Raw genomic sequence first — 13,484 nt, forward strand, 5'->3', positions numbered from 1 at the left:
TACACGACGGACTCATTTTTCATTCTTTAAGCGTCCAAACTACAGTTATCACTCACTGTAGCTATACAAATTAATCATCAAGTAACAAGCAGTCTAATAAACCAATAGTGACGCCACAACAATCAAAATACATTAAACTATATTCAAGAAGCGTTAGTGCAACATATATCAACGTATCTCAACATAGATAAACAGTGGCGGCTCATCACGCACACCCGTAAAATAATTGAAGAAGCTTAATACATAAGTCACTCATACTCTCCATTTATACACGTTTACACTCCTTATTTATACTCCACATTTATACTCCTTCTGTAACCATTAATTATTATTATATTATTCTATTTAATAAAGGAAAGACAAAGATATACTATTTGTAAAATTGAATAATTGCATTTGCCTCCTCCACTTGCCAGCAACACCTCTACCCAACATTTTAATTAAATTTTCGTAGTGAACGTTTACGATATTGTGAGCTATAACGATTACAAATTTGTGGAATTGAATTTTTAATGTTAGGTGCTCCAATCCTAAACAGTGACCTTACTTAGAGCTTGTTCACTTTAGTGTCCCCAGTAAGTAAGTGAGCCCTTGCTCGAAGCGTGGCTTCCTTAAATATCCACGAGACAGCCTAGTTAATACTAGAAAATAATGGATACGATTCTGGCGCTAAAAAACAATGGATGCGATTGTGTACTTTTTTTAGATGTCTCGAAATTTCGAATATATTTATCTCTTGTGCGTATAATTTATATTTTCAATGCTCTCATTGTATCTAAAATTTAGATCTCTAAAAGACAAAAGCAGCGCTTTTGGTTCTTTCAAATCTGAATATCTTCAATATCAATCGCAATGCAAATGAAAAAGAAATACAAAGTTAAAATTTTTAGAACATCTGTTCACTGTACATAACATTGGATTATAATAGAATAAATATACAATACCTATATATATATATATATATATAATATAAGTTGTGTAAGACCATAACTTGAAGAAACGGTGCTTCAATGGAAATAAAGCTTTTATGAATTATACTTAATTTCTTCTGTTGGACTACAAGATTAGTTCTCTGATAAATTTTTCAAAATTGTTACATCTATATGTTTCGAACTCATCTTAGAAATCTTTAATACCAAGTTTTTAAATATTTCACTTGAATTTTTCACTACAGTCAAACTATCTTTGCGAAGAAAGTCAACATTGAAGAATGTCTGGTTTAAAGATATATATTTATATTATAATACAGGTACAATTGTAGTTGTTCAAAATTTAATGTTTATTTTATGGCTCGAACTGCCAATTCACTAGTTCAGTGGATTACTCTCTCGCCATAGCAATTAGGGATGAAGAAGGCACAAGTGGAAAGGCTGAAAAATATAATTAATATATTTTGAGTTCAATTGTTGTTTATTTTGGTTATGAATTATAATAATTTTTGGCGTTGTTGATTGCTTTTATTGATATAGAGAATTATTCTATTGTAGTGGTATGAGTGCTTTCTTGTATTCTTGATTGTCGGAGATTTCAATTCAAGTTCGTGCTGGTGCAAGTGATATTGATGTGTGATATGCACTAACTAATAATAACAATCAATGAACGAGGTATAGAATTACAATGAGCACTAACTGAATTGATAATAAAAAACACAGTGAGCCAGGTGTGTGGTGACTGAATGGATATTAAAGGAACAGTGGTTCGGTGCGTGGCGCGCTGCTCTTAAATATTCGCGGCATAGCTTGCGACGCCGACAACAGTGCCGATGCCTATTGCTATGTCGAAAATTATTGTGACGTCAGAGAGTCAAGCTCTGGAATATTCTAGAAGCTTCATGGATGTTGCTATGCAGAAATATTGTCGTATATTAGACGTTACGGTGTAGGAAAATTCCTGGAATCGCTAAATCATGTTTACAAAAAATCGTTTGTAACTCTCCCAATTTTAAATTTGAATTGAGCTGCCCCAATCCCGAACAGTAGTAAATATCTTGTGATTAGTTGATAATTAAAATATTGAAGTAGGCATTATACACAGTGCATATGTTTAGAATTAGACTAAGTCTACCAGTTTACTGGTGAAAGAAAATTGTGGATAAATGGGAGGGGTAGCGCTTCAAGTCAGTGTTTAACACCTCTGTTTTTCGTGCTGTTTATTGCGATTATTTTACAAACTACAATATAATGATTCTAAGATGATGATGAGAATCGTTGAGATCTTGCAGTTCCATGGTGGTTGCCATGTGGTCTTGGCACGCACTATTTCTAGTAGTTAGAGGTCGTAAATTTCCGGATCCAATTAATGCAGTGCGCATGGTGGTAAATTACTATACCGAGAAGTGAGGGATCGTTAATCTCTTGGCACTTCTTCGTGTAGTGCCTCGTAGTGATGCGCCAATACTTGGCGTCTCCAATCAAAGCGCCTCTAGCTTGGACATCTTTAATTAGAGAGAGAGAGAGAGAGAGTAGTCTATCTCATGGTGTCCCAACAAAGAGTGAGCCTTGATTGAAACGTCCTTGCTTTAACTATCCAAATGACAATATGGCTAGATTCGACAACAGAGTGTGCGATTGAGTACCGTTAGATTTTAATTTTTAGGTGTAACGACTATTTCTAGATGTCCAGATATCAAATTACAGATATTTAAGAACTTGTGAAGGATTCTCGCAATTTCGAACAGCATATTTTTATGTATTTGAAATTTGCAAAAACATATACAAAACATACGCAAAGGTTTTAAACGATCGATTTCACTCGTTTTTAAGGGAATGTTTAGATATCCATACATAAAACTTTCATTTTTTTTCAATATATTATTTAGTTCGTTTAACTGTAAATCTTTTATTATAATGTACCTTCGGTACTTCCAGCAATTTATTTTCAAAAGATACCATACCGCAACAAAAAACCCACAAATGTATCGTACTAAGATAATATAAAAACTACTACTGCACCAGTCTTAAGAAGGTGAAATCTAGATCTCAATTAGTATATACATTCTTTTTGAACTATAAATTATAAAGAGTAATATTCAGAAACGTCAAATTCTTAATATAGAGAAAATTCTGTTGTTATTACTTAGATAAAGAATACTGCATTCTCAGTGGTAAATGACAAATATATTCCATTATTAAATTACAAATATATTTCCGAATAATGAACTAATTATAAAGAAAATTTCCAGCTTGGTCACACATACAATAGCATACATAAAAAATAATTTTTTACTTCAAAAAGATTGTAAGCGTTTATATTAAAAAAATAACAAAATATCAAATATACCTGGTATTGATATAAGAAGAGCTGTAGCTCGCCATAATGCACAGTGATGCTCATTCTCGTCTCGATTACGACATGCTCGCCAGAGTTCATCAACTAATCGATTTACGACCATATTAATACTTTCTTTATCACTAGAATGCTGTTCCTTGCGCAGTGTTTCGCCGCGTACAAGATTTAACATTCCAGCAACTTCACCTGCATACCAAGAACGAGTTGTCATCATTGAAAATAGCCAGGAACTAGCACCCTTCGCTCGAGATTGTTTATCCAATGAGTTAGTCTTAATATTTAATAAATTTAAGGTATTATACAATAATGATGTATAATTATTATTTTATATTTACTTACTGTAGAGAGTCCAAGACCGAGACCTGGTCCAGATAAGTCAACCAATTCAAGAACTGAATCTGTTGCAAGAGATAAACCCGAATGGTGTTCTTTACCTGAAGATTGAAACTGTCTTATATATTCTTGTAAATGTGATTTAGTTGCTTGGGGAGCCCACGTCATAGCTGCTTGCACAATTTCTTTACATCTTTTAGTAAAATCTTTAACGATGCTCTGAAATTGGTTGGAGATCAGTCCATTAAAGAAACAAATTCTTTTAATAATTTTAAATAAATTTTTGTTTTATATTTCAATTTGTTATTATAATATTTATTGTTATAATATATTGATATTACTTATTAAGTTTCAATATTGTCGTTAGCATTTTTAATTTAATAAATCATGAAATAAATATAAAAGACATAATATATGTAAATATTGCACCCTTGAAATAATGAAATACTATGTATTTCCACACTTTTCCTATTTTCATTGGGTTCAAAGGATTTCAATTTTTAAAAACTTTTCTATAAATGCTATCTTATTTGCGGTTTTTTAAAACTTTATTTTAATTTATTTTTCCGGCATAATTATTCAATAAAAGTATTAATTCTTTTAATTATGTGAAAATATTATATACATAATTGAGCTTTATCTTATCAGTTTTCTTGAAACATAAAAGTTTCTGCTTTACTATTGTTCGATTTTAAGGTTTAGTTTATGGCTCGAACTACCGATTCAATAGTTCAGTGGATTAGTCACTCGGCAGGATAAATTCAAAGGAAATAATAATTGACAAGGCTGAAAAATATTATGTATTTAGTAAAACAAGGTTTATTATTTGTAAATGATTATAATAATATTGCACTATTGTGTAGAGAGAGATAATTCTATTGAAGTAATGAGGGTGTGTTCTTGTATTCTTGATTATTGTAGCTTCCACGGATATGACTGAGTATCTTGAAGTTGAGGTAATGGTGATGTAAATATCAGCTGGTGTAGTCAATCAATCATGCTTATGAGGTAGCATGAGAAGATGGTGTTTGAATCAAGTATGATTGATGTATGATTAACTATACTTGATATGGTGTAAGATGTTGAATGGAATTTATTAAGTAATCAATTATGTCTTTAATTATTTATGGGGACAATAGATGAATCTAGTCACAGGTAAGGGTGGTTAATGGTAAGATTTTGAGCTCTTGAAGGATTTGATAATCTATAATTATAGTCTATTAGTCGATCTGTTGCTGTCCTTCCTTGACAACGTGCGTAAATCACAATGACACTTGTGTCAGCTGTTGACGGACTGTACGATGTCGAGGGATTAGTTCGAGAGAGTATAAGTGTACCCGATTTGTTCTTGTGCGAGATGTGACTAATTCATTTATTAATATAAAAAGATGTACCTTGTGAGCTGCAGGCAAGGTGTATTAGTTGCTGCGTAATTGATGTCCCCTTTGATTACTATTCCAATTGGCTTCCCTGTAATCAGCACTAAATCTGCCGATTTCCTTTATTAATGCACATGTGTATTATTAACGTTAATACTGAATATATGGCCACGTGTTGTCTTCACAGTATACTGAAACACTGAGCGGCAATTACACTTGAGTAGGCACGAAGTGAGATTACAATGAGCCTTGTGAATACGCGCACGAACCGAAGGCTTGACCGTTCCGTGACGGCTCTGCTGAAAATACCGGACGTTCCATGGCGGTCCTACTGAGTCCAGATCAAGACCCGTGTGCCATGGCTTCTACTGGTAGATGATTAAATCTGTTCACTATGGTCACTGCGGTCGAGTCACGGCAAGATGTTAGCCGCAAGCGCAGTTGAGCGAGGGTGGTTCGGCAAGAGAGTCAGCTAGCAACCAAGAAGCTTTCAGCAAGAGAGATTTTCAACGAGAGCGCGAGGCGTCCCTTATATAGCCACGCGGCGGCTCACTGAGCTGACAACAAAGCATCGTCGTTGTTGCACAAATTATTACAAGAGGTGTAGAAAGAAAAATCTAGAACCTTCGAGAATGTTCGACAAGAGAAAAGTAGCCGCAATAGCCTTGTGTGATCTTATAGTATATTAGATTACATGTCGTAAAACGTGCTCGGACTTGCCGAGTTTTGTTTATAAACATTCACCCAAGTGCGCGTCCCAGTCAAGAACACAGAGATTTACCACAAAGATTTACGACTTCACACTTCTCTGTGCAAATATCCATCACCAAGTAGACCACGTAAAGGGGATCCGGAGATTTACGACCTCCTAGCTTTACAAGTAGTGCATGCTGAAACCACGTGGCAACAACCAAGGAACGGCAAGATCTCAACGATTCTCATCAAAAACGTAGAATCATTATAGTGTAGTAGTAAAATAAAAGATAATAACAAGCACAAACAGTAAATGTGTTGAATACTGAATTGAAGCACTACATCTTCCATTTATCCACGTTTTTCTCCCACCAATGAACTGCTGGGCACAGTCTAATCCTAATCATCTTCGTTCAACGACTTAAAAAAACGGAACTCTAAACATTATTTTTATCCTTTCAGCTAGAATAATAAAATATTAAGTCTTAAGTCTATCTTATGGTCTTTCACATTAAAATGAAGCGAGAGCAGATCAAAGTCGGTATCTCACCCGCCATTACGAGAAGGGCTATTCAATTTATGTAAAATAAAATTGTAAATCTTGAAATTCCGAAACAGATTCAAACATTTATAATAAAGTATTTCTTAAATTAGTTACGTTTTTTTGTTAATACAGCAGCAATTTGAATATTTATTACATTGACGTTTAATTATTCAAAAGTAATATTTAAGGGCAGTAAATATACACCAATTAATTAAATAAACTTATTAAATACATAATGAACAAAATTTTAAATTATAACAATCAATTTCCAGAACTTAAAATCAGAACAGAATTCTTCCAGAGAATGTGGATCATACATGTAAACGTTTATTGATATATTAAAATTTATGTGGACATCTTAGAATTATACTGATTATGATTAAAACATGTAATCTCAATAAACATTGAAACTAAAATTATTTAAAAATAATGCAGTATTATATATTTAACGGTATGTAATCCATTAAATCTATTGATAATTCTAGTGTTAGAATGCTAACAAATACAAGAAAACTCTAAATTTTATAAACACGAATGTGCACTTGTGATGGCTACAACTTTTATTGTTATATACTTCAATATAGTTTCGTTTCACACATAAGACCGAATTTTTAACGAAGTCCGGTAATCGAAAAGCTTGTATGAAAATATATGAAGGATATTTTTAATTTTTAAATATCTCCCACTGTAATTTTGGGTTTATAAAAATATGTTAATAAGCGAAAGCAAAATTCATATTATTTGATCCGCCATCAATACCTAAGAATAAATAAATTAACAAATATTTGAGAAATATTTTTCCAGAAATTTTTCAATTTCATATTGTAAAAATAATCTAAATTTTATTTTCAATATAAGGATTCGATGTATGTGTAAATAATTCTGACTTTTTCTTTATTAGAATATCAAAACGTTTCCTTGATAGTTTAAATTTTTTTGGCGGAATACTTCACGTTTTCTATGCACCTGAATTAGAGTTACAATCTGAAACAAGGCAAAAAATATACCAACGTCAAGTAGATATCAGTTATAGAACCAGAAAACATAAAAATGATCCAACTAATCCCGATATAGAACCATTTATTTCAAAGTAAGTGAATAAAACAATTGATAATGTATTTATCAGTAAAAGTGATTTATAATTGAAGTATTTCTTTTCCTTATACTTAAAATGTAAACATCTTAATATTGTAAACAAATTTTTTTAATATTTTTTATTAATAAAAACTTCTATAATTAAACATCCAATGTATTTTTCAATAAAATTTTGATAGAAATCTTGTCATATTGTAATAAAAGATATTTATCGAATAGAATCGTATAGAAAAATACAATTTAAGAGTACATTCACTAATTAAATAAATATAAGTAAAAATTTAGCACTAATTATTTAAATAATATTAAAGTAGAATTTTTAATTTCAGCTCATCCTTGTAATAAATAAAATATTATAAATAAAGTTTTAAGCATTTAAAATTAATTTGGAAGCAAGTTTAAAAAAAATGGTATCTACATTATCTTCTTGAAAATTTATACATAATTATTTAATGTCATATATTATATGTTATTGTAAGATAAATAAATAAATTTATGATTCTCCATGTATTTACTATATATATGTACCTAAGTTTTTCTTTTTATTTCTTTCTAGCACATTAATAAAGATAACAAGCCTTCGAACATAACTTTATCTTTTCATTACCTCTGTGTATATTCATGCAATTCACAAATGTAAAAAATCTCCTAATCCGAATTTGTTAATATCTATGTATTGTATTTTATTAAGTCATGAGTTATTAAGTATTGATCAAAGTAAGTCTTCACTTCCCATTATTATATAAATAGCCAACTTACCTGAATTTATCCGTATTAAGATTAGTTGTAATAATTATGGTCTATAGTTATTAAACATATATTGTGATACATCATTTTAACTACAAATGTGTTTGAACGTATAATTACAATTTATATAATAATAACAAATATCAGTATTTTTATATATATTCTACAAGAGCGACCTTATGTACGTGTTTTCATACTTTTTTATAATCTGAACGTTAGAAACATTTTTTTGAAGAATATTAATTGGCAAAACAATAATATGTCTTATTCGGAATAAAATAATTTAACCTTTGAGTTTCAAGAATCATAAAATTCCACATTAAAGAGTTAAACTGTCATTTATAATTCAAGCTTTTAATATGAAAGTATTTAAACAGTATTTCTAAATTTTATAGTTTATTTTTTAGAAGTTGGTTATAATTTTTTTAATTATAATTATTGTAGTTATAATAGTTTAGATTTTATTAGTATGACTAACTTTATAAATTATGTTATCTATGTTAAAATCATTAAAAATGATCAAACGTAGTATTTAGTATATTAAATTGAGCCAGGGCTTTCAATTTACCGTTTCTATTTTTTTCAACAATTTGATTTTCATATTTAATTTTAATTTGCATATAAGTTATATCATTTCCATATTTTTTGTATATATTGGAAAAATAACACTTATAATAAATATAAATTTAATGAATTAATTATTTAAGTTTAAAATAATTGCTAGTTTCTTAAATAGAATATAACAATTATTTTTAAATATATTTTCATGTATAAATAGTTGAATATGATAGTGCTACTCAAATAATTGTTTATTTAGTATGAATATCATGTTTTTCTCAAAACAAATATGTTTTTTATTTTATTAATTTTTATTTGATAAGATACTTGTTGAAAAGAAATGATCATTCAGAAAAATAATTGTAAATAATTAGCGTTGCTACGGATTTCAGTAGTTTCTAAGCAAAATGAAAAGTGAGAGAGGTATGAGCGCGCGAGCATTTGTTTAGTAAAAACTGACTAACGAATTCAAAGAATGCTTATAACAGAAAAACTCGAATATACTACTATAATTATAATATATAATACTATGCCCTGTTTACGTCACGACAAATATCGGCATAGCAACGATCACCTATGCAATTTCAACGCAGCTGTTTATACGAGAATATTTAAGGAGCTGCACATGACGGTCTCATACTCTTACTAGTTCAATCAAGCAATCATCAAGATCAAATTATTGTTCTACAAGTCAACGCCATTTACACAGAAATCGCCTTCAATTCACACAAATCGCTTTCTTACAAGTCAAATACCACTTATATAGAGGTCACATCCAATACACAACGATCTATCTCCACACACGTAAGCTACGCTATTACACACGTCCTTACGTACCATCAATACAACTGAGATTGACTCCACACACGTAAGCTACGCTATTACACTCGTTCTTACGAATCACTAACACACGACTCCGTGAACTAAGTAAGCAGCAATACCAAAATCACGGCATCATTGCCATTCATCGGTGACATCATACACCAACGCCCCACTCAAGCCTCTCCAACTCATCGGTAGCGGCAAGGGCGGCATCAATTCTTCTCACCAGTGACGTTACACACCAACGCCACCACCCAGGTCTCTCCAGCGTATCGGTAGCGGCAATCGGTGGCGTCAATCACGCACCATACCACAAGAATACACTTATAAGATTATCATCACTCACGTTACCTGAAGAAACTCTCGCCTATTTATTCTATCATACACTCATTCGATATTCATAGATTATTAATTATTCATTATTTATTAAATTCAATAAAAGGGAAAATCAACTCATATAAAGGCAGTATTGAATTATTGCATTGCCTATTCCACTTGCCAGCAAGCCTCCCTTCACCATCTCCGGGAAGCGTTTTTAGTCTGATCTCAGACAAGCGTTATTGCTGATTTTTATTTGAAGACTTGGTTAAAAGACGTAAACTAGTCCCTTATATAATGAATTTCGCTTGTATATATGAATGATTACAAACGCTTCAAACTTATTGCTTTATATTTATATATTATCATATATTTTTATAATTTTTATATTACTATGTTTAAAATTTACTAATTCAATGATCAGGTACTGAGCTTACATATTAGATGTATCATATACAAAGCTTTATATTTGGTTGTTCGATTATGAAGGATTTGTTTTATGGCTCCAACTGCCAATTCAATAGTCCAGCGGGTTAGTCTCTCGGCATGATAACATAGAAGGAAATAATAAATGGAAGGGCTGAAAAATATTACGTATTATGTATTTTTAGTAAAAACAATGTTTATTGTTTGTTAAATATTATAAGAATATAGCACTGTTGTTGAGAGAGAGAATTATTCTATTGTAGTAGTGAGGTTGTTTCCTTGAGTTCTTGATTATTGTAGATGCTGTAAAAATTACTGTGTATCTTTAGAGTTGAGGTTATGCTGATATAAAAATTAGACTGTGTTGTCGATCACGCTCATGAAAGAGCATGAGAAGATGGTGTTTGAAATCAAGTATGCTTGTTAGAAAGAATGATCATACTTGATAAAATGTAAAAATCTTGATGGAAATTGGTGTGTAATTAATTATATTTTAATTATAATGGGAGCAGTTGAAATCTAGTCACACGCAAGAATGATAAATGACAAGCCTTCGAGCTTTGAAGGACTTGATGAAAATGCATTTATAGTCGATTATTCGATAAATTGTTGTCTGGCCTTGACAATGTAATTGACGTATTGTGTCACTTGTGTCGACTGTTTGAGGGGCTGTACGGTGTTTAAAGTGTTAGTTCGAGAGAGCGTACTGTTTTCTTATTGACTCTTTAAAAGCAGTTTCTGAAGCTTGATTTAGCGCGTGTCTGACTAACTTATTTTATAATATAAGGAGATGTACCTTGTAAACTGCCGACAAGGTATGATGAATTACCGCGTGGCTGTGTGTCCCTTTTGATTACTATTCCAATTGGCTTCACTGTAAAATCATTACCTAATCTTGCTGATTTCTTTTTAATAATGCACGTGTATTTTTAAGTAGGTTGCCGTATATGCTGCCACGTGTCGTCATCACAGTATATACTAAAATACTGAGCGGTAATAACAGTTAAGTGAGCGCGAGGTAGAATTACAATGAGCGTCGCCGCATGCCGAGCTGCCCTTAAATGTACATGCAGCAGGATGCAACGCCGGCAACAGTGCCGCAGCTTATCGCTATGCCGAAAACTTTTTTGTGGCCTTAGAAAATGAAGCTTCTAGAGGTTTCGTAGGCATTCGTCTGTGACCTTATAGTATATTGAATTTCATATCGTAGAACATGCTCGGACTTGTCGAGTTGTGTTTATTAAGTATCACCCGAATGCCGTTCGAGCTCGCGTGTGCCCTTGTTCGAGAGTGAAAAGAAAATCTCTCGAATTATATTTACTAGAAAAACTTTCAACAGCTGATAAAAGAGTATTATCGAATGGATACAATAAACTAAGAAAGTTTAGCCAAGGTTGTATGAGACTCGAAAAGGTATGTACATCTGTGAATTCGTAAACAGCCATTTATTGTCTTTTGTACTAAAGACGTAGTTTTATTTTAATTGTTTTGAATGCAATGAAGACCCTTGCGACTTATCATAAAAACCCGGCTAGCCAGTTTACGCGAGAATATTTTGAGGCGTAAGATATTTGAAAACAATCGAGTGAAAAACATTTCTTAAAATCCATTGCAATCCGAAACTCGGTACGTGCGACGTTCGGCAATCTGCGTCGCACGTGTGCCTTCAATGCCACCAGCAACCATGCATTGTTGTCAAGTACGACAAATGTTGCTGCTTGCATAGGCCAAGCGAAGGTGACCAAAAATTACCCCCACCACGATGAGTCCCGGAGAGGGGCAAATCTTTCACTTCACGCAATGCCGCCAAAGATACTCTTTCGATATTCTCATTGAATAAGCCTAATTTCGTAGGAAGTGGGAAAAGGGCGTGCATATTCATCATGCCGCCGAAAAGCAGCGCGCCCTGATTGGAAAACTAAGACCAGAAGCTCCTTGAGTGGGGACTCATGGCAAGAGGCCTTAAAGATAGGAACAAGGCAGTGAAAAGTAGCTGTCCGCGGGGGACAATTGGAACACGCTGTCCGTGTGGGCAGCCAAAGGCTGTGGACATCCACGTACTGTCCGCAGAGACAAGTCAAGAAAAGGTTCGAGTGGGCAGTCTAGGGCTATCTTAAGAAAAAGTCAAGTAATAAAAATTAATTGTCTGTAGAAGCTAAGTCTAAAGATCAATTAACGCAGAAATAAATGTTAGTAATCAGATCAAGCCTGCTGCATCCTTGTGAGTATAAGAGTCTCGCCGCACGCATTTGCTCTGCCGCGTGCAATTGTGTCCAACTCACCGCTGGATCAAATGAAGATTATTGCATCCTTGTGAGTATAAGAGTCACGCCGCACATATTCGCTCTGCCGCATGCAATTGTGACCAACTCATTCGTGGATCAGATTTAAACTACGATATCGCTGTGAGTACGCTAATATACTTTATCTATTCAATTATTGTCAGCCGACGGCGCATCTCACACTCTCTGACAAGAAGTGTGCAGTAATTATTTATCTGTGCAATTTTCATCAATTCAACGATTTCAAAGCATCTTGTGTAGTGATTCATCCTATATAAGAAGCCGTTCAAGAAATCATATCTTCATATAAGATTTAAGAAGATTCTACAACACCCATATGTAAATTGTGTAATAAATTGTATAATAAATGTACAATTAACCAACTCTCACGACTCTTGTACAGCCCCTACATCTGACTCCTTCCCGAGCGTCTGCTAGGGCGGACGGCAAACTAAGCTATTGAAGTATTGGCAGTTCGAGCCAAGAATTACATCAATGTAATTTCGAACAGCCCTTATTTGTCTTAAATTCGTGGAAACTGCATCAATCCTGAACAATGGTACATGACAATGTATGCTTAATAATAATTGACTAACAGTCATTACAATCCACTACTTTCTGCACAGGGTAATAGTATAAACCAAACTATGTTACTAGTTTTACAATATTATCGCACAATTAATAATCTCTACATACTCTACATATTTTAAATAAGTTTTTAGATTATCTCCGTTGTTCATTAGAACATGTCTGGGATCAGATTAAAAAACCTCCTTTAGATGTTGAGTGAAGGTGTTGCTGGCAAGTGAAGGGACAGTGAAATTATTCAAGACTACTTTTAATGTTTATCGTTGTTTGTTTTGTTAAAAATATAATAATAATAAATAATTAATTGTGAAGTATATAAATGATATAATAGATTAAATATAAAGTTTCCTTTTATTGTTACGTATTATGAATGTATTTCTTCCTTTGTTGTATAATTAGTAAAAGCTATCT

General features: G+C 32.5%; 1 protein-coding gene across 1 annotated transcript in view; it reads left to right on the top strand.

Annotated features, from left to right (window-relative positions):
* The window catches only part of LOC105365956 (RNA-binding protein 48), a 19,327-nt gene extending 11,996 nt beyond the window's left edge, over positions 1 to 7,331 (top strand). Inside the window, exon 3 of the mRNA XM_011504254.1 lies at positions 7,139 to 7,331. Coding sequence (XP_011502556.1) covers positions 7,139 to 7,331 — 193 coding nt within the window. The remainder of the gene's footprint in view (positions 1 to 7,138) is intronic.
* The last annotated feature ends 6,153 nt before the right edge of the window (positions 7,332 to 13,484 follow it).

This window comes from Ceratosolen solmsi, unplaced genomic scaffold (genome assembly GCF_000503995.2).
Source record: "Ceratosolen solmsi marchali unplaced genomic scaffold, CerSol_1.0 scaffold19, whole genome shotgun sequence".
Taxonomy (NCBI): Eukaryota; Metazoa; Arthropoda; class Insecta; order Hymenoptera; family Agaonidae; genus Ceratosolen; species Ceratosolen solmsi.